The sequence below is a fragment of the Pollicipes pollicipes genome, unplaced genomic scaffold (assembly GCF_011947565.3).
Source record: "Pollicipes pollicipes isolate AB1234 unplaced genomic scaffold, Ppol_2.1 Scaffold_3087;HRSCAF=3621_pilon_pilon_pilon, whole genome shotgun sequence".
Lineage (NCBI taxonomy): Eukaryota > Metazoa > Arthropoda > Thecostraca > Pollicipedomorpha > Pollicipedidae > Pollicipes > Pollicipes pollicipes.
The window spans coordinates 38,966,655-38,991,520 of NW_023596225.1; the positions used below are offsets into that span (position 1 = coordinate 38,966,655).

Here is a 24,866-nt window from a genome sequence, read left to right on the forward strand (position 1 = left end):
TCGAGGTAACACGTCGCGTGGAAACTGACGCCGGTGCGCGAAATCTGTGACGTTTAGTCGAGGTTTGCTCCAGGATGCGCTGAACTGAATGCAGAACCGTGAGATGTGCGATAACGTATTAAACAGGCGTCAGTCACCAGGAAGATTCCTGCAATGGCCAGTTGCACACATGTTTTCGGAAATCGGCGCGAATCTTATTATTTACCTCGTTGAAAACCGCGCTTTTTACACGCAGAAATTATTTAACCATAGACATATTTTTGTCCGTGATTTAAAAATATACGGGTACTCTCTTTGGATAAGAAAATGTTCTTAGACCTAAAAGGCAAGGTTAGGTCTACGCGCGCGTGCTTTGCCGCGGGGAGATCATGTTGTTTACCTTCGTTGTTTTATTGGGTTATAGCGTTTAGATAGCCTTGGGTTATAGCAACGCAAATTTAATCCGCACATCAGCCTGATTTCCGCGTCATGTTTGACGCGTATCCCTAAACGCGTGCACGCCGCGCCCGGACAGGGAGGCAAGTTGACTTCCTTTTTGGTTTTCCAGAATACCTCCCGAACGGTACGGTATAGCGACGTCAACTTTTATGTAGCTGTATGTAGTTAAATAACCAATCATGTGGTGCAAAATATAAGGTATATTTGTAAAGATCACTGGCCTGCAGCGGTTCAAAGTCAGGTCGTGGCTGCCTTCAAATCATTTCTCAGCGCACCTTTCGAGCTGAAGCAACAACAAAGTTTTAGACGAAGTCGTGGAGCACATTCCACCGGCCACCCGGGCGTGTGTTGGCATCGAACGGGAGTGGTTAGGTGCGGACGCTCGTGCGATACCCTCGAGCTTGTGATAACGCCTCAGACGGCCGCGAGACCGCCACACATCGAGTTGTACAACACCGGTCCGTGGCAACGGCATGTTGCTCATAGGAGTCGTAATCCAAAACGAACATGACATCGACGATGCCCGGGATCGCGCTGAAGTGTGGTGACGTGGCTACAGTGCTGGAGGAGGTGTGGCGCCTATTTGAACCGGCGGACTGCCATGGGCAACACCACGTCTGCACGCGCTCGTAACACTCCTGCATTTGGAGATGGGTGCGCCAGAGCTTTGCCAAACTTGGGTATAGTAAAGGGATAGTCCCACCTTTGGGCTGTCTAGAAAGACCACCGATAAGGACGGTTGGGACCAACAATCGCTTGTCATGCAACCCAAACGCGCACTGATATCGTGCAGGCCAAACATTGGCAAAGAAAGCGGTGGTATGTACGTTCTAAGTGCTTGGTCCGTTAGGAGTACAAGGTACATCGTGTATATGCGTGGACAGTTCTTTATTTAAAACGGCAGATTTAGATGTGAATCAGTAGCTTCAGCACATCCCGTGATCAACGACTTGTGCAGTCAGATCTTAATTTGCAATTTTACACCGCCTCGCCACTATGACCAGCTTGATCACGAACCTTAGTTTGACACGGATATTTCACACCTGTAAAGAGTTTTCACTCATTCGAGTTCTCGAAGAGAACCGCACTTTACAGTTGTGCTCGGGAAACGCGCCGGAAAACTCAGCATTCAGACAAGATCACAGGTGACGTGAGATGGGAAGCGCAGATTCGTTGCCTGAGAGGAGAGCCTGGCGTACGCAGGACCGAGCTGCATTTTGCGCTCTAGCGTTCAAATGGAAGCAACGGTAACTTAACGCTTCTCACTGACTGTGCAGGCACAGATGTTTTAAAATGTGCCTTGAGGTTCTGGTGGACAGAGATGAAGTTTCGTATTCCAGTTTGGGTGCGGCGGTCCAGTTTTCGCAACTTGGAGTTTAAAATGGGTCGAATCCGGGAGAAATCCGCTTTCTGTGCACTTTGAGCTACGTTTAAACCGTTTTCCCGTTCATCCTTCTAACTTAGTTTGTAAAATTGCACCCTTAAATGATGAATTATAACAATGTTACAGGAATTATTCACTAACCAGCATATTTTTGTGCAAGAATGAGTTCCCCCTAACTGAGCAGGGATCCACGCTTTGGTATGTACTAAGGCAAAACTAAATGTGTGCATATGTCGAGTCAGATAACGACATGACTTACAATTTTCAGCTGGCCTTCAAGAAGAAATGTTGTCCATGGCCTCAGGTGTTTGAGAATGTTGCTTCATTTTCGGGGCAATGGGAGAACGGAATGACTCCGTGCCGTCCTTCTCCACATCAAGGCTGGTTGCGGCTAGCCCGTTCCCAGGTCAGCGGCTGGCCGACCCGGCACCGGTGGCTGGCCGATCCGACACCGGCGGCTAGCCGACCCGGCACCGGCGGCTAGCCGACCCGGCACCGACTAGCCTATTCTGTAATATAATTGATGACTCACGGCTGATGCAGTCTTCGAATTGATGTTATTTTTGGGTGTGGAAAAGAGTATCTCTCCACACATTTTTAATGTGATCGAATCAATGAAAATTATCCCGGAGCCTCAGAAGAAGTCGGTTCGCGGAATCTTACTAAATTCCCCAAGGCCTGCCACGTTTTGGGGAGTTTTCTAAAGCCTCGCCAGACAGCGCAGCAGCCATCGGGTTGCTTGGACAGCATGTTGCTACCTAATGCTCCTTTTTACCTAAGGCTCCTTTTTTCTATTCATTTGAACTTTTTTCCGTTATATATAATCATATTTCCCTTACAGATAACCATTTTCCAGATAGGATTAAAGTTAACGCGGATGGTTTTGTTTAATTTCATAGTTTATGAGCGATCGAGTAAAAGTGAAAATCGTGTGTGAACAATTGGGGAGTTTGACTGTGAATTGAGGAGCAAAACTGGGGAGTTGGTGAGCTGTGGGAAAATGCGTACGCACGGTTTCCAGCCACCGATTTGGGATGCATAAATCTACTCCGTGAACAGTTTGGTCTCAGTTGCCGATTCTAAAATGTCTAACTTTAGAATCGGCAATTGAGACCAAAGTGTTAACGGAGTAGATTTATGCATCCCAAATCGGTGGCTGGAAACCGTGCGTACGGAAACCGTGCGTGCGGAACCGTGCGGATTTTCCCACATCTCACCAACTCTCCAGCCCTCCCCCGCTCACACATCTCACCAACTCCCCAGCCCTCCCCCGCTCAGCCAACCGCGGCGGCCAGACGAGCCACCGTCGGCTAGCTGACTGGTGAGCTGGAGGCACCCGTAGACGCACAGAGGACGCCTCACGAGCCCGAGCCCAGCGAACATCCGCCACGGCATCCGATTCCCAGTGGCACCCCGACTGCCGCGGGAGCAAAACGGATCATCCGCACATCACGCTGCCCCGAGAGAGGGAGGGGTTGATGAAGCGTGACCAAAGGGCAACTAGAAAAGGCTTGGGATACGTGACGCCACGCTTGGGCGTCCTTGGAAATGTACGCTTCAGACTTTTTAACGTTCAAAATGTAAAAGCCGGACGTCCGTGACCTCCCCCATGATGACGAAGATGTCCGTCTTTGTTTCGTACCTCTGCTTAACAAGGCCAAACGGATATTACGTTTGTAGGACGATACGCTTACACAGGGTAACCGGGAAGAGTGTTTTCGTCCACCGTAATCCGTGCGTGACCACGAGAGGGCCTTGGAAAAACCACCCAAGATGGATGGCAATTTAAAGACGGCCCCAAAGCGTAAATGTTTGGTGGGAGCCACTAAAATTTTCTTTGTATCATAAACGTACTGTCAGCATCCTTACTGGGATACCAGCCTGCGGAACCGACCTAAAGGGGCGTAAAAACTCTGTCATACGCTCTGCAAGGTATCGGTATGTTGATATTTACTGTGTAGACTACTTCTATTCGACGCTTGAGCATGAACATCAGTCTGTGACAGAATAGCATAGTAGTGCAGTAGGGCCTTTGTAATGTATGCCCACCCGGCTAATGCTGGGGGACGTGTCCCCTCCCCCCCCCCCCCCCCCGCCCCCAGTCTGAAAGTTGTGGCTGCTGTCTTGTATGAAATCATCCCTCCCTTGTTCCCATGCTTATGTGAGAGAGCCAACTTTGTCCCTTTTGGGCCCTGGTTTTAATTCGAGAACTTTTTTGAGCTTAATGTACCAATGTGATGCCTCACTGGGCTCTTTTAGAAGTATTCGAGCGTTTCAAGCTACGAAAAAAGTATTGGGGCCTTTGGTCCCAGGGGTCCCGCCACCTCTAGGGGCAGGGGCATGCCTTCATACTGGGAATCAGGAAAGGAAAAATGAATCTGTTCGAGGGCGGAGAGCTTTCCTCTCCAGATCCCACCAACCTTGATTAATATGTTCGCTGTCTGATCGGGGTTCCCGTACGGCTTGAAAGTGCCAGGCTGCGGATGTACGGAAACTGAACCTAGTATTCAATACGCCACGAAGAAAAATCGGACCCAGCAAACGTCATCCGTTGGTTGCACTCCAACCGGCCGGCCCGGCCAGTGACGTCACTCAGTGACGTCACTGCTACGCATGTCTTCTGCAATCCGCCGCGGGTACTTTGCAAGACACGCTGACTGACAGGGGCCTGCATATTGAACCCAAGGTCATCCACGCAATTCATCGGAAAGAGTTGAACCATCACACAGAAAAGCGCGTTCGGTGGCCGGGATTCCCAAGCCCGCCGCTCTTTTCGTAAAAGTGCGAATCACGTTATTATGACTCGCGCCAAAACAGACCGCTCATGTCATGCACGTATCATTTCAACGCGCGCGATGAGTGCGGATCCCATTGGTGGCGGCGGCGCGGCCGGCGCGGGCGCCGGTGCGGGGCCGCCGGCGGGGATCGGAACGCGCCGGCGGGGATCCCCGCAGCCTCGTCGCGGCGGACGCGGGGGCGCGTGACGTCATACGGCGGCGCGACGGCTCCGCTCCGCTCGCCGCTGCGGATACATAAGTCCTCCTTTGCGTCTGTCAAGACTCGGTCTCGAGCATGTATTCAAGAACAATGGCGAGTACGGGTCGCCCAGATCACGCAGAATCGTTACTGAACTGGCCGTGACAAAGCTGCTGGGTTCGGGTTCGCACGCCACCAAGCCATTTACGTACACCTGGGAACGCGCTGTCTACTTTCGCGAACTAGCGCCTGTAGTGGGCTGAGCTGTGGCACCTCTCCTCGATTGCGAGCCGCACGCCCTTGGCAGTCACGGCGGCATGGCCGTCTGGCACCAGTTAACGTCATGTGGACGCAGCGAAGCACGAACACAAACGAACGCGGCCAGCAGACGTCGATTAGGTCCACACTCGGCGCAGGTCTGATCCCACTACCTTTCGGCAAGATTGCGTCATGCTTAGTGCTACTACCCGGCTAGTCATAGCGCCCAATATCGAGACAGGCCGACCCCAGTGACCGGTAACGAGTGGTGACGCCCGCGTCCCCCGACGACGCAGGTGCGGCGGCAGCCAAACCTGTGGTACTCGCAAACAGGCAGAGCGCGGTACGGTCCGCGGCGTCAAGGGACGGCCGCTCGAGTTCTAGAATGGAGTCGAACGCGAAGGACGGGGGGGGGGGGATCGACCCTTTCTAGCAAGTGCTCTGGGCTAACGGAAGCATGCACTCGACACAAATGGCACGCAGCTGCAAACCTCGCTCTTCCGGCGACGTGGTGACGTCACGCACTCACCGACGCTCGGGGAGGGGCCGACTAAACGCCTCGCTGGCGCCGCTCGGCCGGGACACGCGCGACGTATGACGCCCCAAGCGTGCATCTCCACAGCCGTTATCACGCATCCGCATGGACATCTGCGACGATCTCTACCGGCCCCCAGCGCCCGGCAGCCGGGGCGAAACGACTGGCCGCCGGCCTACGAGGGGCCAATGGCCTGCAGGATGAGGTCGCCGACGTTGTCGTCGGGCCCGTAGCGGATGAGCCGCACCTGGCCGCGCAGGTGCTCCTTCTCTGTCACGACCGTCTGCAGCGTGTCCAGCATGCTGGTCAGCTGGCTGCTGAAGTCGGCCTCTCTGAGGCCGGCGGGGCCGTGGTCGCGCAGCTTGCGCAGTGTGCTGAGCGCCGACACCTGGTCCAGCGCCACCCACCGGCGGCGCGCGCCGTCCGAGGAGCGCGCCTCGTGCACGTGGAACTTGCCGTACGAGCGCGGGTTGCCGCCCACCTTGAACTGAAATTCGGGGATGAAGTCCTTGTTGGGGCCGACGCCGGGCAGGCTGTCGAAGCTGTCCGGGTAGCGGCCGTTCTCGGGCGCGAGCACGAACACGGCGTCGGCGAACAGCTCGGCCAGCCAAGGCTTCTGGGCGTCGCCCTGGGCGCCGTCTCGGACGTGCTCCAGCCGGCGGCGCACGCCCCGCTCGTCGCGCATCATGCGCAGGTAGCCGTAGTAGTGGCTGTATGCGCTGCCCTGGCCGATCTGGCACAGTCGGGTGGCCTCGACGTGCTCGTGCGGCGGTCCGAACTGCTGCAGCATGGCCACGACGACGCACAGGAGCAGCGGCAGCGCGTCCCAGCAGCAGGCCGACTCCGCCCGGCTCAGCAGCAGACAGGCGAGGAAGGTGAGCACGGTGGCGGCCGCGGCCAGCTGCGTCGGGCCGGCCGGCGGCAGACAGTTGGCTAGCGGCGTCGGACCGGCCGGCGGTCGCCGCCTCAGGCTGCGCCACAGCAGCAGGCCGCGCAGCACCATCGCCCCCAAGCCGACCAGTAGCGCCAGCAGGCCTAGCAGCACCGCCTGCAGCGTCAGCTCACGCCACGTCATCATCGCACTGACAGCGCGGGCGCCGGACGGCGATCCGGGCTTGTCTGCTGTGCGCTGCGGAGAACCCACGCGAGCACGGCCGCGCTGCAACTGCGGGCCGGCCGCAGACTCGCCGGGCCGGCCGCGTATGTCCTTGGAAGAGGGCGCGCTCAGCTGGCGTCTGTGACGTCACGCAGTGTCCAACCCGCGCCGAGCCGGGCGGCGGCCAACTGGCGGCGGAGATGTGGAGCTGTTCACTTGGGGGGCGGACGCGCAGGCCGCGTGCAATCCGTTGTCAGCATGTTTGTCAGGTGGGATGCGTGGCGTCATGCGTGCTGACGGAGCGTCCGATGTGCGGGCTGACGGGAAAGTTGTTTCTGAACTTTACCTCGTTCCTTCACATTTCACTTCAGACCGCACACTAACCCTGGCTTACCGCCGACCGTGGCACGCTACCTATAAAGTGGTGTGTGGAAGTGTTTACTTATAACGCTATTAGTTAACTGGGTGGCGCAACCACACACCACACCAATCACTGTTACCCACCTTTCCGTGGCTAGTCTGGGCAGTTGGATTCCCTCTTCTCTATCTTACGTTGCATTTCTCGCAAAATTAGGGGCAAGTGCCCCCTCCGCACCTAACGCACTCGCCAACGCAAGATCTGCCGAGTCAAACGTCCACTTCTTTGTCGGAGTGATTTTGACTCTGATAGCGCCTTCTCTCCATGCCGATAAAAAAATATGAAAAGTCGGTCTCTTGTCGCTCTCAACCCTTGGGGGCCCATTTCCCAACAACGTCGGGGCCCGTGATTTGTGTTGGTCAGGATTGGTCGAGGTCTCTGAAACCATGAGGGGTGTGGTGTCAGGAACATACAGTGCCTAACAGGGGTCCTGTATCGGCAAGTGGCCCCGAGTGAGCTAGGGACCGAGTTGAGCCTGAAGGGCCCCTAGGGACCGAAGATCACGATCTCGAAGGGCTAGCTGTGCGTTACATTAAAGACCTCCGCCCATAGGGCCGTGGCTGCTAATATCAGTCGCGATGCCTCTCAACCATTAAGGACTTCTCGGACAATGATGGCCCCATTTTGGCCAGTGACCACGAACACCAAACATTCGGCTCCGTGTCGATCTGGGCCATGGGGGCCATTCCCCTAGGCGAGGCCGGGACCCGCAATTTGGATTGGTCGGGGCCCCTGTAACAATAGTGGGCCTCTGCGACGGTCAGGGCCCCACAGTACAGAAAAGGGGCTCCTGTGCACGCAAGGGGTCGGCCGGGGAGCATTCTTTGAATAGGGGCAGGGACGGCACCTCGGATGTCAGGCAACCTCGTGCGTTGGCCGGGGCCCTTTGACAATGAGGGAAGACATGGGACCTTACGATGGAATTCCACAATGAGGTAATGGAAGGCCCCGTACCAGTCATAGCCTCCAGCAAAGAGCGGGGCCCTCCGTCCCATTTCAGTCAGGGGTTCGTTAAGCCGAACTGGAGTCGCTGTGCCCATTATTGGACCACTTGCGGCGATGGGGGATCTTGTGGCCATGAGTGCTTCTTCGTCGATCTGGGGTCAACTGTCCGGATCAGAGGGCTTCTTGCACCTGGCAGGGACCAATGTATGTGTCTCTCCAGGGGCCTCCGGATCAACCAGGGGGCCCGCCCTGTGTCACCAGAATCGCAGCTGATAGGCACCTCGCACTGGGACGGAATGGGCCTTCAGAGTATTGCCGGAAACTGTACTGTACCCTTAGTGTTCTTTCCACGGGCCCCCTTACCCGGAAAAGGAAGTGGGTCTCATGAGTACGCAAAAGAGTGGATCAAACAAGATAAAACATGAAAGGGCCAAAGTCAAAAAGTAAAAGACCAACCTGCATTTGCATGAAATAGACTCGGGCGTCTACATGACCTTATAATTTCGAGACTGTGCTCTGAACAAATTAACAGTTACAGCACCACGAAAAATAGAGATTCTATTTTAACTCTTCCAGCCCAGCAACACATTTCGACACCAGATCGTGGTGCTGTCAGTGATATGTATGGGCTGCCTTCCAAACGTATATATTGGTGTCATAAAGCCTTCAAAGGTATTTGTTTCAGATGCGATGTCTTTTTCGTCCGCCCGTTAGTCGCTGCGCAGTGGTTGCCGGATCGCCGAGCTCCTAATGAAGACTGCAACACCGGCTATCGGGGTTTTCGTTTATAACGCTTGCGAGTGCTGATGTCAAAACTATGTTACACGATTTATCTCACTAATTGATCGCGACTGACGGTTGTACATTCTCAGAAGAACGTGGTTGGCCACGTTAACACGAATTTGGGACCCAATTTCGTCTTAAGTTGAGTTCACGGGGCTTTCATTGTATCTGTAGAACCCCTTAAACAATTATGGCAGAGGTTCCGTGTTCTATCGGTTTAGGTAGTCTATTGAACCATTGTAAAATGAATGGCGACGGTGGATTATTCCATGCAGTTATTTAACGTCCGCTTCCTTCAGTTTATTGACTTCGATATGCAAACAAAATTGCATCTTTCGTTAATTTCTGTCATCTGTTGCAGTTCAATGTTAAAACTGAAATTAAAACGAAGAAAATGGTGCTCCCTCGAAATCAAAAAGACCATATCCGGCGATCTTCATGTTTTGGATAGGGACCTTTTCATAATCAAGGTGAAACCACCCTTTGTCATCCCCGCCTCCCCTCATCACCAAAGCTCTGGCAGGGTGTGACGTCATGGCATCGCACCGGCGCCGCATTCCTACACGAGGCGCACGGTTGTACGCTGGGTCGTGGCTACTTCAGCACCAGGATGTTGGCTTTCTCCATACGCGGCTCCCAGCTCCGTCCTTGGCACGGTTCTGGCGCGGCTGGGGGATTTCCAGGACGCGCGGGCGCGACAATCCAGAGGCTGGGTGACGCAGCCGGCGCGGCCCAGACGCGGTGCGTCCCGGCGCGGCCCAGACGCAGGGCGTCCCGGGGCGGCCTACACACGGGGCGTCCCGGGGCGGCCTATACGCGGCCTATACGCGGGGCGTCCCGGTGCGGCCCAAACGCGTTGCGTTCCGGGGCGGCCCAGACGCGGGGCGTTCCGGGGCGGCCCATACGCGGCCCATACGCGGGGCGTCCCGGGGCGGCCTACACGCGGGGCGTCCCGGGGCGGCCTATACGCGGCCTATGCGCGGGGCGTTCCGGGGCGGCCTATACGCGGGCGTTCCGGGGCGGCCCAGACGCGGGGCGTCCCGGTGCGGCCCAGACGCGTTGCGTTCCGGGGCGGCCCAGACGCGGGGCGTTCCGGGGCGGCCCATACGCGGCCCATACGCGGGGCGTTCCGGAGCGGCCCAGACGCGGGGCGTTCCGGGGCGGCCCATACGCGGCCTATACGCGGGGCGTTCCGGGGCGGCCCAGACGCGGGGCGTCCCGGTGTGACCCAGACGCGGTGCGTGCCGGCGCGGCCCAGACGCCAGGCGTCCCGAGGCGGCCCATACGCGAGGCGTTCCGGCGAGGCCCATACGCGGGGCGTCCCGGGGCGGCCCAGACGCGGGGCGTGCCGGGGCGGCCTATACGCGGGGCGTTCCGGGCGGCCCATACGCGGGGCGTCCCGGGGCGGCCCATACGCGGCCTATACGCGGGGCGTTCCGGGGCGGCCCATACGCGGGGCGTCCCGGGGCGGCCCAGACGCGAGGCGTGCCGGCGCGCGGCACTGACTACAGCGGATGCCGCGACAGCAGGTAGAGAAGCAGGGGGGCTGCGCTCATACCCCTATCTCGAATGTTTGGCTAGGCAGGGCCATTCAGGTCCCAGACGTCTTGATGACTGCGTGATGCATCCAGAATGCGTGTCGAAGCTATCAAACGGCCTTTTTTGATATTGTGACAACAGTCCAACTTGTCCCTCTTCAGTACCATTCCATTTTGTTTGTTTTTTCGAGCGTCTGAACTGTAGGCCCGTGGTTTTCTCATGAAGTCGGGCTGCTCACCATCGCGCGCAGTGAACGTATTTTGCTATTTGGTGTGTTTTATCATTTTTACGAGATACGTACAGGCTGACATAATCATTTGTTTACTTTTTGTGTGAATGGAATATATTTTAGCGCCGGGTGTCCGGAACAAAATCGAATCCTGTCTGTTTCCACATACTGTGCACTGCTTTCACATCCATCAGTTCATAAAATCGTTCCTTCAGTCGAGCAATGCCGTAAAAGACTGCTTTCAATAGCTATGCCCACTGAGCCCGGGATCAACTGTTTCCGGTTTATTGGGTGTCTAAATAAAGCCTGGGTGGACTTGGAAGCAAAACGACTACCCAAAGTATCAACAACGGTTCCGGCGAGGTAGCGTCCCGCCTCACACCGCCTGGAGGGCCAGAGGCCTGCCAAAAACAACTGGGGGAGCAGGCGCTCAGCCGGCGATATGGGGCGGCGTCCGGCTCGGTCGGACGTGAGTCCGCTGGACCCTGACCTCTGAGATAGTGGAGCGAACTGCATGCGACGACAACCTAATAACCTGTCTGACTTGTAAAAGCGAGGGTAGAGAAAGTGAGCGTGGTGTCCGCTGGAAGCTGCGAGTGAGTGCTGAGATTGTGCAAAGGGTGTGCTCATGTTCATGTGAGCATAAGAGCATAACTGATGAATCATGTCTCTGAAGACGGGGAGACGTCCGGAAGACCTCATTCTTTGGCTGGTCCGAAGCCGAGCGAAAAGCATAGCACATCGGTAGTAGGATTGTGAGAGTGTCGTAAATAATGCGTGCAAGCTGATGTCGGGTGTTGAAAGGCGCTAGAGAAGTGTGAAACTAATCGGTCAAGGGACATTGAAGGTTGCATTGTTTTATATTTGCACGTCACAAAATATTTCCATGTTACACATGTTGCATCTTCCAAAAACGTGCTTGGACGAGCAGGTTTTGTTCTCCCTGGTGAACTCCCGGTTTAGTACAGCACAACGCACTAGGGGGCGTCTCCCCTCCGTCGAGAGGCACCCGACGCGCCCGGCAAGTCACGTGACGCCGTGTCCCGTGGCGCGCGCGTGCGTGCGTGTGACCGGAGCGCGGCGTCTCGGCAGGAGTTCGTGCCGCGGCTGGCGTGCGGCACGGCGTCGGGCGCGCTGCTGATCCTGGACGCGGCGCGCGGCTGCGTGGAGGCCGAGCTGGCGGTGCACGGCTGCCCGGTGCGCGGCATCGAGTGGTGCAGCCTCACGGCTCTGCTGTCGTTCGCGCGGCCGGCCGCCGGCCCGCTGCGCAACGAGCTGCTCTTCACCGACCTGCGCACGGGCCAGTCGGTGGCGCCGCGCCAGGAGCGCGCCGACACGCAGCCCATCGCCGCCGTGCGCGTGTCGCATCTGAAGCAGTACTTCATCGTGACGTTCGGCGAGCAGCCGACTGAACTGTGGGACCTGGCTTCGCTCACGCCGCTGCGCACGCTGCCGGGCAAGTTCCCGCCGCTGACGGCGCTCGAATGGTCGCCCGTGCACAGCGTGCGGCGCCGCGCGCAGTCCGGCGCCGACGCCGACGCCGACGCCGACGCCGAGCCGGCCGACCGGCCGCAGGTCAAGGAGCACTTCGTGTTCACGGACCCGGCCGGCCAGATGTACCACTTCTCCGTGGAGGGGAGCCAGGTGCGCGACGGCACGCGCATTCCGGCCGACCCCGGCGTCAGCACCGTGGTCGGCATCGCCTGGAAGGGTGACCAGGTGAGCAGCCGAGCGCCGAGCGGGGACGGCACCCATGCCTGGCATCGATACCGAACGATATGTTGCCATGTCCGTGATACTGACCCCAAGTATTGCAAAACTCCAAGCGGAAAAAATGTGTCAGTTGTGTGTTGTGTTAATGCGTTATCTCTCTTGGCCTGCCTCTGGTGCGAAGGTGTGAAATAAATATCAGCGCGGCTTTTGATTAAGTGGGCACTATCTCTCTTCCAGCTGATACTCGGCGACATCGAGGGGCAACTGTGCATTTGGGACCTGTCCTCGAAGCTTGCGCATACGGTGGCGACACATCGCGGCGCCGTCAAGAAGCTGAAGTTCGCCCCAGGTCGCGGCAATATGAAGCTTCTTGTCCTCTTTGCGGATGGTGTCGATATATGGGATACCAGAACTGTAAGCAAAAGCCGTGTTTCCATATTTCGTGCCGTCAATTTCACACCAACAGATGGTATTATTGGAAGTGCTTGAAAGACTGTCTTCATGGTCTGTCTGCCGACTGCTATTCTTTTTCAAAGCGAGCTCCATCGTAGTCGTGCCGCTCTCGTTCATCTTTTCTGAAGCAGATTTTGAGTGATACTGTGCAAACGTTTTTTGATACGGGGAATCTTCCGTCAAATCGCGACCCAGTTGCTTCAAGTGTCGCCAGATGGAGCGATCCGCCGCCGGGCGGGGAGCGATCTGCGCTGCCGCGCGTCACGCGTTCTGCACCCCGTTCAGGACCAGCGGATATCGCAGCTGCGCTCGCCCCGTGACGTCATCCGCATACTGGACTGCGATTGGGCGGCCTCGGACAAGCCCGTGCTGTTGACGGCCGACAACTGCGTGCGTGTGTTCGACCTGAACATGAGCACCTCCAGCAGCCCGACGGACATGTACCAGAACAAAGGTGCGCCGGCCGACTGTGCTCCGCCCGCCCCTCTCCGCTACGGTCAGGTCGATAGGGGTCATATCAGTCCAGGTCAGGGGCGGGGCAGTGTGGCTACCAGTAGAGAGGAGGACACCCTGCTGTCACTTTAACTCCGACGCTGACACTGACTCGAGTAATAACCTCCGAAATTGGCACTGACCTCGGACAATGACCTGCAACGTCGACACTGATCTCGGGTAATGGCCCCCAGCGCCGACACTGAGCTAGGGTTATGACCTCCAAGGCCGACACTGATCTCCGGTGATGGCCTCTGACACCGTTCTCGTATAAAATACCCAGCTATCTAAGATACAGGGATATCTACGCATATTTCGTCACAGACATCGGTTATAAGTTGATGACGCACGCCGCCGCATCACTCTTTGCCGCTGTTAATCGTCGACGTAGATTTCGTCACGGCCGCCGCAGCAGCATCACTATGTGGTGCGATTGTTCCAAATGGGGGTGTGACTAGTGACGGGTGTCACACCACCGAGTGCTACGCCCTCAACGCCGCCACTGCCGAGCGGGCTGACGGGACTGAGCGGGATGGAGGGGGCCGAACGGGGCAAAGGGGCTGAGTGGGATGGAGGGGGGCCGAACGGGACAGAGGGGACAGAGCGGGACAGAGGGCCTGAGCGAGGCGGAGGGGGCCGAACGGGGTAGAGGGGCTGAGCGGGGTGGAGGGGGGCCGAACGGGGCAGAGGGGACGGAGCGGGACAGAGGGGCAGAGTGGGGTATAGGGGGCCGAGCGGGGCAAAGAGGATCGAGCGGGACGGAGGGACTCGAGCGGGGCAGAGGGGCCTGAGCGAGGCAGAGGGGGCCGAGCGGGACAGAGGTGAGTGAGCCTGGACAGAGGGGCCTGATCGGGGCAGAGGGGGCTGAGCGGGGTGGGCACCAGCTGAGCTGTCGTCCCGTGTTTCCAGCGGCCGTCTGCCACCCGTGCCTGATGAGCCTGGGCTCGGTCTCTGCGCTGGAGCAGTACCTGTTCAGCGCCAGCGACGGACCCTACACCGGCGACGACCAAGGTGCGTCCAGGTCACACCGACTCCCGCAGTCACGTGTGTCTGTTGATGGCCCAGCTGCGCGACAGTCGCCTGCGGCGGAGAGACCATTTCAGTCGTCATCCGTTAATGAAGACTAGATCGCACCGCCATCAGAGGCCGTCCGGTCACTGCGGCACTCGCGGCATTGCCATCCGTGCCGCTACTCAGTATTAAGTTTATTGTCGCGCGTTGTTTTCTCTATCGTGTGTTGAAGCCAGCCGGCTCCCATGCGCGATATGAACATTACGGTTATGAATCGAATCTTCACGAAGAGCATTGTCATGAAGTCATGCATCGCGTTACACTAGCCATGGGATTTCCGAAGAAGAAGTATGTCTGATTTGCTCTGCAGATGGTCTGGTCGGACCCGGAGGGCTGTTGGATTGTCAGTCGCTTTGCACTGTGTGTCGGGCCGGTAGTGACCCAGCTGACTCCTGTGTGTCGGGACGGTAGTGACCCAGCTGACCCTGTGTTTTGGGCCGGGGGTGACCCAGCTGACCACCGTGTGTCGGCACAGGGGTGACCCAGCTGACCCCCTGTGTTTTGGGCAGGGGGTGACCCAGCTGACCCCCGTGTCGGCCCAGGGGTGACCCAGCTGACCCCCCGTTTGTCGGCCCGGAGGGACCCTGCTGACCTCGTGCACCGGCCCGGGGGACTCGACTGAGCTGGGCGCGGCCGGCCGCCAGGTGTACGTGACTTCCTGCTGACGCTGCCGGCCGGCCTGCTCGCCTGGCTGGCGGACGAGCGCAGCCCGCCGGCCGAGCGCGGCCTCGTGGCCGCCCAGCTGCTCGGCAACGAGTCCTCGTCCCGTCTGTGGCGCGTGGCCTGCCACTACCTGAGCCGGCACGCAGGCAGCCAGGTCGGTTTGCCGGCGACGGCCGCTCCCAGACGCTCAGCGACGGTCGCTGACAGGGCCGCGGATCGACGGTCACGTGCTCATCGAGCGGTGCTGATCACTGCCCCGGCGACCTCTCCCTGACTGTGGGCCGCCTCCTGCCTCGCCAGTCCGGTTCTTAGCAGACGTGTGTGCGATTCGATTCAGGAACGGAATGGAGCCAATCAATATAATCTGTGTAGGTTCCTTTCATCGCTCGGTGTGAAGGGCTAGGTAATGATCTTAACAGTGACGATATGATGCACTCTGTCGACATTAGCTCAGCTAGTTCGCTGCAACGAATAAGTGAACGCAAGCTGGCGAACGTTGGCAGGTCCTGACAGATTTTTAAACTTTATGACTAGAATACAAAAGAAGATTTCGGTAATATTTGCCAATGTCATATCTCGCCGGGCATTGGGGATAGTAAGCGAGGTACGATTGGCGCAATCCCGGATTCTCTTTTACTGCGGTTTCTTCTTCCCTAGGCGAGCAGGGGCTGGAATAGAAATGTACGATGTACAATGGATGCATATCACAGCGTGGAACGGTTTCAAAGGATTTTTAATCAATGTGAAAGTTCCTGTGCGTTTGTGTGATGCACACGTTTATGCTCATGTTATTGCTCATGTTACATGGTGCACCCAACAATCTTACCGTCTCATCATGTTTGCAATGCACAATGCATACAATCCTTGCGCAACGGGTATGATAATGCATTATTTCACTGAGCCATAGATGTGTCATTCGAATTCAGGCGGTGGAACGCTACTCGAAAGGCTGCGTTACTAGTCCTGAACCTTCGCTGAATTTCAGGATGATGAGAAGCAGCCGTATATTGGACTGGACTTTGACCTGCTCTGCGACTCAGAGACGTACAAGGTAAGGCCTCATTCTCATTGCGACATGATTTGACACCAGGGCCTGATTCTCAATGCCCAGTTCGGTAGGGCTCCGATGGGTCGGGAAAGGGCAACAATACATAAGCCACCGTTTTGTGAAGCTCAGTAAGACAGAAGCTCTTCCTTGGTATCCATGTTAGGTATCTTTTTTTGCAAAATTCTATAAATTATTTTCAGGGTCGCCCTGAAAATTGACAACCCACATGTGCTGATAATTCATGAAGCGATTTATTGAACGACGTCGGAAATAGTTGTGATATTGTTGCAAGCTATTGGCTGCTCTTACTATCACCTTCCCCCTAAAAAACTTGCCCTATCATATCGCAGGCCGGCCCTCCCTTTGCAGCTGGTGTTGCCCCCGTGAGGGAAACTTTTCGATAAATGTGATTCATCATCTGCCGTATTATCTTTACAATCCAGTGTACATAGAACATGTCTGATTTTTATCGATCAGCTGTTTTTGCTGGCATGTCGGGTATGCCTAGAAATACGGCACGGCACACTTGCGGCGCAGAATACAGTGTGTGCCATGCGCTACATGTCCACGGCGTGTAGCTGTTGCCCGGGCGGTCCTCAGGCGCATGCGCAGGAGCGGCTGGCGGTACGGCTGGCGCACCTGCCGTCCGCCTCCGATGACGCCACGCGCCAGATGATTCTGCTGGGCCAGACGGAGCGAGCGGCGCAGGCGCTGCTGGAGACGGAGCCGTCCGACCCCAGTTTCTACACTAACTGTCTCAAGTAGGCGGACCGAGACCGGCGCACGCGCCGCGGGACAGCCGCATTCCGTGCAGACCACATGGGTTGGTTTTGCCCATCGTGTTGAGATCATGTAGATGAGCTTTCTGTTAATGTTGATGACAGCCAAACATATTAGACGGCTATTAGAGCATTTCAGACTGCTTTGGAGTCTGTTGCTCTGAGTAGCCAGCTCTCGGTAACCCAGCCTATCGAATATTGAGTTCGTACATGAACGTTAACCCATTTTTCCATGCGTAAATAGTTCTCGTCTTGAAATATCTCCAATTAGGAATGGGCGCCGCCTCTCCGGGTTGCGTGGTGTTTGTTGGTTTTCGCCGCGTATGGTGCAGCGGTGTCAGCAGCGATTTGTCCGCGCATGTGGCCGGCACTCCGGTATCCCCGGCTCCCGATGTCACACGAGGTGCTCCTCCAGATGTCACACGGGATGCGGCTACACCGGGCGTGTACTCGGCATACCTGACACCGTCTCCTGCCTGGCAGGGCGTGTGTCCGGCATACCTGACACCGTCTCCTGTCTGACGGGGCTTGTGCCCGGCACACCTGACACCGTCTCCTGCCTGACAGGGCGTGTGCCCGGCATACCTGACACCATATCCTGCCTGACAGGACGTGTGCCCGGCATACCTGACACCGTCTCCTGTCTGACAGGACGTGTGCTCGGCATATCTGACACCGTCTCCTGCCTGACAGGGCGTGCGTGCTGGCCTCTGGGTCGCTGGGCTCCGACGGCGGCGGCGTCGCGAAGCTGGTAGCGACCAGCCTGATCGCGGCGGGACACGTGTATAAAGGTATTCGGAAGAGGCCGTTTGGAATGGTATGGCGCAATGCTGCTGTCAACCGTAGTTTGTACGTGATATGCAGCAGCACGACATCCTCGCGATATGTGGATACGCCAGCGGGCTGTGCTTGCTGACCCCTCGTCTCTGTACGTACTGACCCAGGTCTCTGTACATGCCGATGGTCGTCTCTGTACATGCTGACCACGGTCTCGGGCCAGCTGTGCGTGCGCTGACGGCCGTCTCCGGCCAGGGGTGGAGATCCTGTGCGTGATCGGCCAGACGCTGGACGGCTGCCGGTACCTGCAGTCGTCGGGCCTCTGGGAGGAGGCCGTGGTGCTGGCGCGCTGCTCCTTGCCGCCCGGCCAGGCCGCCCAGGTCATCGGCAAGCACGCCGACCACCTGATCGCCATCGGACGAGAGGTGAGCCGGCGCGTCTCCGCTTCACCAGCCGACGTTGGCTGTTGGCGCGGGCGGTCAGTTGCTGGTCTAAAATTGCCTGGCTGTCACATGCAACAGGCAGCTGTAACCGGCACGGTCGCCATGCAGACGTGCACCAATTGCGAAATAGTGTAACTGAAAAACTTTTACCCATTCCTGTTGTTTTTACACTAATCGTCTTGAAGCAGGAACAAAGTCTCTTGTTATCCAAAATTTGTATAGTTCAAACGCAGGATCATCGCGAATGAACATACAATTGAACACGGTCATGAAACAAAACTTAGTTCTGTAAGGATAGAGGACAGCGTGAACATCCTACCGGCTTGTTACATCGTATGTCACATGTTTCGAGGACAGTATAAACCTTGTTATTATTGGTGGAGGTGGCACACTCATTGATAAAAGGACAGACCGTCTACTGTATGACTTACTCGTTCTTTCTCACCTTAATCACTGCTCCTTAATCTGTGAAATACGCCATGGTACTCAGCACGGTCACGGCCTTAAGCTCGTTGTTTTACAGGTGGAAGTAGGACGGGACTCAGAGACTGTATTCCCGCCGCATACTGCGGAGCCCATGTGCGGATAACACACGACGCGGCAGGGCACGGCTGGCCCTGACGCCAATCTGTAACTTGAAGTACCTGATTAAATTCCACTCATCGTTGCCGCGGCTGGGCAGGGGAGGCGGGGCATAATGGCACCACAGTTCATGGGGATTTTGTGTATTCAAGAATGGCCTCTGTGGCCCCTAGGAGATATTGCGTAAATGAAGGTGTCATTGTTTTACCGCTTATTTGCAGGGCCAGTGTCAGCGGGAGGCGGTGCTGTTTCCGTCTCGCTCACCTGACGTGTCCTGTTCTAGCGGGAGGCGGTGCCGTTTCCGTTTTGCTCACCTGACGTGCCCCGTTACAGCGGGAGGCGGTGCCGTTTCCATTTCGCTCCCCTGACGTGTCCTGTTCTAGCGGGAGGCGGTGCCGTTTCCGTTTTGCTCACCTGACGTGTCCCGTTACAGCGGGAGGCGGTGCTGTTTCTGCTGTCGACCGGCCACTTCCGCCGGGCGGCGGAGCTCGTGCGGCGCCGCGACAACGCCCTGCACGCCGTACTGGAGAGCGTCGCCGACCGCTGACACTCGCGCGCCGATGGAAGATCAGTCGCGAGTTCGTGGCGCGCCGGACTGCGTCATGTCGTCCCTTTATCTCCGACTGCGCGTGCGCTGGTGTACGCAGTCAAAGCTGGAGATCACTAGACGGCTGTGGGTGTGTTGCGATCGCCTTCTGAAATTCGTGCACCGCGGTAAGCGTAGCATGGTCGGCGCGCGGGGTGATACAATGGCATATTAAGTGTGTGTCTGTTGGCCGTCTGTGATCGATGACGAAGTGCTCTGGGACGTACGGACTTGTATTTTCTTATCTTAGTGTTAGGATTATGTTGTTTGATCTTTTGCATTGCCATGTCGGGTTTTGCAAGGTGAATGGTTATTCGGTTGTGTTTCAGAATTCGCGTGGTGTGTGTTATGGACCAAATGATAGCATATGACGGTTTTAGATTGCACAGATAGTCGATAAGACCTGTAAATTAGCAAACCGCAGATCAGGAGGACCTGGAAATATATATTTGATTAGTTACTGCCCCTGTTTAGTTTAAGGATGTGCAAATCAATGAAGTTGGAAGTGATTGGGGATGGTATACTTGAACATAATCCGTCTGTTTAGGTATACTATACGAAAATTACGAACCGCAGATCAGGAAGGATTGAGAACGGTGTCGATGACCAGACATGTGCCAAGACTCCCAGAAACCCAAGATCGGATCCCTAAGATCTGAATCTGGGGTCTGCTGGGACCCGGGATCTTTTCTGGATGTTGGGCTCTGGGCGATCCGGGCACGTGTCTGGATGTTGGGCTCTGGTGATCTGGGCTATCGGTGACCATTATTTTTGCTCCTGTTTAGTTATAAGATACGAAAATTACGAAGGCTTGGTTCAAGAGGCATTGGGAATGGTTTCCTGACCTGAAAGGGTTGATCCTCAGGTGGGTGGGGTCGTCTGTCTACGTGTTATACGAGATGTTATGTACGGATGTGTGTGGAAATGCATTGTCTGTGACGTTTTTTCGTTTTCTTCCTTTTGTAACTGAGGGCGCAACGGCGTTGGTTGCTTTTAGTCAGAATCCGCGTAGCAGATTTCTTACTGCTGGCGTGATAAACTAGTGCAGGCCTCGCTCATGCCAATCTTTCCCGCGAGTCAACCAAAGATATATCTTGTCGGTCTACATCTTCTGTTTTCCAGTAACTTGCACTCACCAACACACACCACACCACAATGTCCACGTGCATAACCAACAGCGGCCTTGCGTCTTCGAGTCCAGGGAGCGCATACATGGTCACCAACGGTGCGCGTTATAAACTACGTGCATTGGAAACGAGGCATGGTCACAGGTTCCGGAAATGATGTGATAGCTAGCCAACAAGAAGCGAGCACGACATCGTTCGATGACCGGCTAAACCAATCATAAAGTAGGGATCGCCTTGTGATCCCATAACTATCTGATGCAACTGGCGGCTGGTGAGACGCTGGAGGCGACTTTTCAAAGGAAGTATCGAATCGCATTAAGCAAGCCAGGCATAATTACGGTTCCGACGAAACAGGTGGAATGTGGTGGGTGGCCATGCCTGGTCTTGAACAGAGACCTGTCTTGTAGCTGCACGCAGCGGCGGCACACAGGGGGGAGGGCAGCTGGGGCAAACTGCCTCCCCTATCTTTTGAGGCGGAGGCAGAAGTATCTTTTCGCCCCCCCCCCCCCTCCCCAATAATTTCAGGTGACCTAGAAGGGGCCCTCGGGTATGTGGTAGCACTTGCTTGCTGTGTTACCAAAGTCAGCGTAGAGGGCCCATGCCTGGTCTGGAAAGCGCCCATTTTAAGCCCAAAGTAATCATTTTGTGTCCGCGAATAACACATGTTTCGCTGGAAATGGCCCATTTCGAGACGGGAAGACATATATGTCGCTTCCAGGCACGGAGGGGCCCTTTTCCGGCCTGGAAATGGTCCATCGTAGACCGAAGTAGGGCGTTTTTTAAATCATGAAATGACACGTTTTAGGCAGAAAGTGTGCATCTCAGGTCCGGAAAGGGTCCACTTAAACACTTTACCCGAGAAGAGCCCATTTCAGATCCCACAAGCTCCATCTTATACCAGAGAAGAGGCCAAAGTTTTGGCAAGAGAGGTGGGAGGGCGGCACACAGCTTAATAAAGAGCCCCCAGTGAAAAGTCTCCCCAAAAAATTACCACATTTGACTCGTTTTCTTTTGTGGGGCCCGTAGAGGGGCCAGGGCGGCCCGCCGGAACCGACGATCAGGTGTCCGGTTGGAGGGCATGAGGGCACGGATTGGCTGCAGGTCACGTTCAGAATCGCGGCCCGTAGGATTGTGACTTAAAATATAAGTCGGAGGTCGTCTTGCACCTTTTGAGGGCCCCCTTCCCCCCGCCCTCCCACACACGCGAGACTACGCGGGTGTCTGACTCGACCAGAGACTACTAACACCGAGCAGTTGGCTCCCTGTCGGTCTGAATCCAAGAGGCCCACTTCCTAAGCAGGAGCAAGACCGGGGGCCCCGATTTGCATTCGTCTGGGTCCCTGGAACAGTGATTGGGACCCCTTTGCCGGTCAGGGGCCCAAGGTGCACAACAGAGGGTCACGTCTCGGCTGGTGACCCCTAGTCGGTCACGGACTTTGTTTGAGGTTAGAGGAGGGGCCGGAGGGCTCCTCCGGACCAAAGGTCAACGGCCTCATTGGACTCAGACCCAGCCTCCTCCCCCCCCCCCCCCCACCCGTAGTGCCTTGACCTGAAACATCAGTCAGATGGCTTTTATAAGGTCCCCCTTATTAGGGTTCTCTATCTATATTATATAGGGTCTCGAGGGAACGAAACAGGCCAGGAACGAGGCCGGGGCCCGCGCTTTGCAATGTTGGGCTCCCTGACACAGGGGCTCCTGTGTCGCTCAGGGACACAGTGCCTAACACGGGTCGTTTGGCGGCAAGTGGCCCGAGTTGGCCAGAAGCGGCGTTTGAGGGGGCCCAAAAAAGGGGCCGAATGGTCTCTTGAGACCGTACATCAAGGGCCCGGTCGGAAGGCTAGAGGCCCAAAGGGCTGGCTGTAGATCACGTTAAGGATCCCGCCCCTAGGGTCGTGATCTCAAATGTCAATTAGAGGGCCTCTTGTACCGATTGGGGACTTCTGAGACAGAGCACTCTTCTGTTTCAGCCAGAGATCACCAACACCGAGCAGTCGGCTCCTTGTCACTCCGAGCTCTGGGGCCCGTTTCTCAAGCAGGGACACAGCCGGGCCCACGATTTACATTGGTCGGGGTTCCTGCAACAATGCGGGGCTCCTGCATCGTTCAGGGGTTCACAGTGCCCAACAAGGTATTATGTATCAACAAATGGCCTCGAGTCGGCCAGAGAAATACTTGGTCAACAGGAACGTGACGGGATCCCGAATGATAGAGGGCATGTTGCGTTGGTCCGGGCCCTCTGACAATGAAAGGAGACATGACAGTTTATGATGATTGTTCACATTGAGGCAATAAAAGGATCCCGTGTCAGCCAGGGAGCCCAGTACCGAACTGTGTGCCCTCCATCCCAACTCTAGCATGGCCCATTAAGCTAAACTGGTATCTACGTAGCCAATTATTGGACCAACTGCGACGACCAGGAAGGTTATTGCGTCAATGAGGGTTCCTATACCGATCCGGGGTCAACTGCGGTCTGCGCGGGTCAGAAGGCCTCCCGCATCAGGGAGGGGATCAATGTGATGTGATGTATCCCTCTAAGGGCCGCCCGATCGGCTCGGGGATCCTGTTCCGTGCCGCCAGGATGGCTGCCGGAAAACACCCCGCGGCGGAACAAATGGCCCGTTAGCCCTTGACCGGAAACAATAATGTTCCCCCTCTGTGTTTTTTTAAGGGCGACTCATTCCCCGAAAGAAATCAAGGGCCTCATTAGTGTTGAAAAGAGTGGGTAGGAATGAGTTCAGAAATGAGCGAGGCCATCTCACGTTTGCCTGAGAACGTTTATTCTTCTGCAGGATCAACTGGTGAAACAAAACATCAAAACGTTTCAACCTGCGCGCCCGCGATCTCCGGGGCAAGGAGAGCGATAGCCTGGGTTGCAGTTTCCGTAAAAGCGAACGGCGTTGGCCACTGCAGTCAACATTAGGCGGCGGGTGCCGCACGCGCGAGAGCGACCGTCGTGGAGTAATACTTCCGGATGTCTTAGAAAATCAACTCGTAGCGATCAAAGGTTAGGCCGGATGCATCTTTTTACAACTTTGGAGTTGCCCTCTGGACAGATTAACAGCTACAGCAGCACGAAAATAATGATCCTACATTTGCTCCTCCAGTTCTTCCACCAGATTCGGGCCAATCCGCTCAATTCAAGTCTAAAAACTGCACAAGTGAAATATACGTCTGGGTACCTTCTAAATGTACGGTCTGAAATCGTCACGCATTCAAAGGTACTTTTTATCAAAGGTTTGATTTCGCCCACCCGTTGGCCACAACTTTGTGCTAGTCGCTGGGCCGACGCTGCGCGGCGTATGGAGTCTGCAGAGCCTGGCGTCGAGGTTTTGCTGAGACTTGTGTGCACGCTCAAAACTACATCACAGAACTTGCATCACTAACCGATTCTGACTGAGCGTTGAACATTTCCAGACAAGCATGGCTTGGCCATGTTAATGCAAATTATTGACCCATTTCGATCTACATTCGAGGGTTCTTAACATCTCTGTACAGCCCAGACAAGATTTTGACAAAGCTTCTGAGTTCTGTCGGTTCAGAAAAAGTCCACTGGACCATTGTCAAACGAAGAGCGCTGCTGATTTATTTCATGCGGTCGTTCAACGCACGATCTTCACTTAACTATAAAATTCAGACATAATGTCGCGGTAACTTCTGGCTTCTATTCCAATTAGAGGGTAAACATGAAAAGTTTGAAAAAGCAAGCCCTCATTAACAAATGGACAATATTCTGCGATTTTTGGTATGGGGAAGCTTTTAGTATCGGGGGACTCACTGTCAGCTCTGTGCCCCTCCCTCCCCAAGACTCTGACAGCGCCCCTGTACTGAAATACAGGAGCCCATCGGTTTGGGGGGCCCTCGTCAAGTCGCTGCCCGCCCCCCCCCCCATCCCAAATTCGGACACGCTGTCCCTGGCTGCACATAACCCAGCCGGCCCCACGGCTGATGCAATGGCGAGGCACCCGGCCGACGGCGAATCACTCGGCCGGCGGGTCCAGCGTCTGCAGCGGGCGGTTATGTGTGGCTAGTGGACAGCGGCCGGTATGGGGTTATAGAGGAGACTGTTTGGAGGCGAAAAGCGGATTTTGCTACTATCTAGTTGTGAGCAGAGCTCAATTTGGCCTAGCACGTGATCTAAAAGAAAAACAATGCATATCTTGTGAGAAGCCTGTGGCCTTTCCCCATCTCCTCCGTCTCCCACAAAGTAGTAGGGTTAAAACATGTTTTTAACATAAGCAGGATCAATGTTTACTGTGTCCCTTGAATCTCCCCATCCTGATGGCTGCGATTGCAACCACCGCATTGTTCACATACATCGGCTGCTAACTGCATACAAATACACGAGTACGAAACGCGGTGAAGGTTGTGTGGGAGTGCATACAGCTGCCACGAGCCGGATGAAGCCTCAGGGGCGGCCGTGGGTCGGGATTGAATTGAGGACGAGTTAAATCAGTGCAAGGCGCGACCGTGACTCTCCACCGCGCGCCGTGAGCAGTCAGGACCACGCGTGGGGAAATGGAAACGCCTGAG

General features: G+C 56.0%; 1 protein-coding gene across 1 annotated transcript in view; it reads left to right on the forward strand.

Moving 5' to 3' along the window:
* LOC119090125 (WD repeat-containing protein 11) overlaps positions 1 to 19,929 on the forward strand; it is a 32,525-nt gene extending 12,596 nt beyond the window's left edge. Inside the window, exons 10-19 of the mRNA XM_037212920.1 lie at positions 11,772 to 12,320; positions 12,552 to 12,728; positions 13,053 to 13,221; positions 14,169 to 14,270; positions 14,975 to 15,147; positions 15,979 to 16,044; positions 16,642 to 16,802; positions 17,514 to 17,611; positions 17,853 to 18,022; positions 19,056 to 19,929. Coding sequence (XP_037068815.1) covers positions 11,772 to 12,320; positions 12,552 to 12,728; positions 13,053 to 13,221; positions 14,169 to 14,270; positions 14,975 to 15,147; positions 15,979 to 16,044; positions 16,642 to 16,802; positions 17,514 to 17,611; positions 17,853 to 18,022; positions 19,056 to 19,169 — 1,779 coding nt within the window. The 3' untranslated portion in view covers positions 19,170 to 19,929. The remainder of the gene's footprint in view (positions 1 to 11,771; positions 12,321 to 12,551; positions 12,729 to 13,052; positions 13,222 to 14,168; positions 14,271 to 14,974; positions 15,148 to 15,978; positions 16,045 to 16,641; positions 16,803 to 17,513; positions 17,612 to 17,852; positions 18,023 to 19,055) is intronic.
* The last annotated feature ends 4,937 nt before the right edge of the window (positions 19,930 to 24,866 follow it).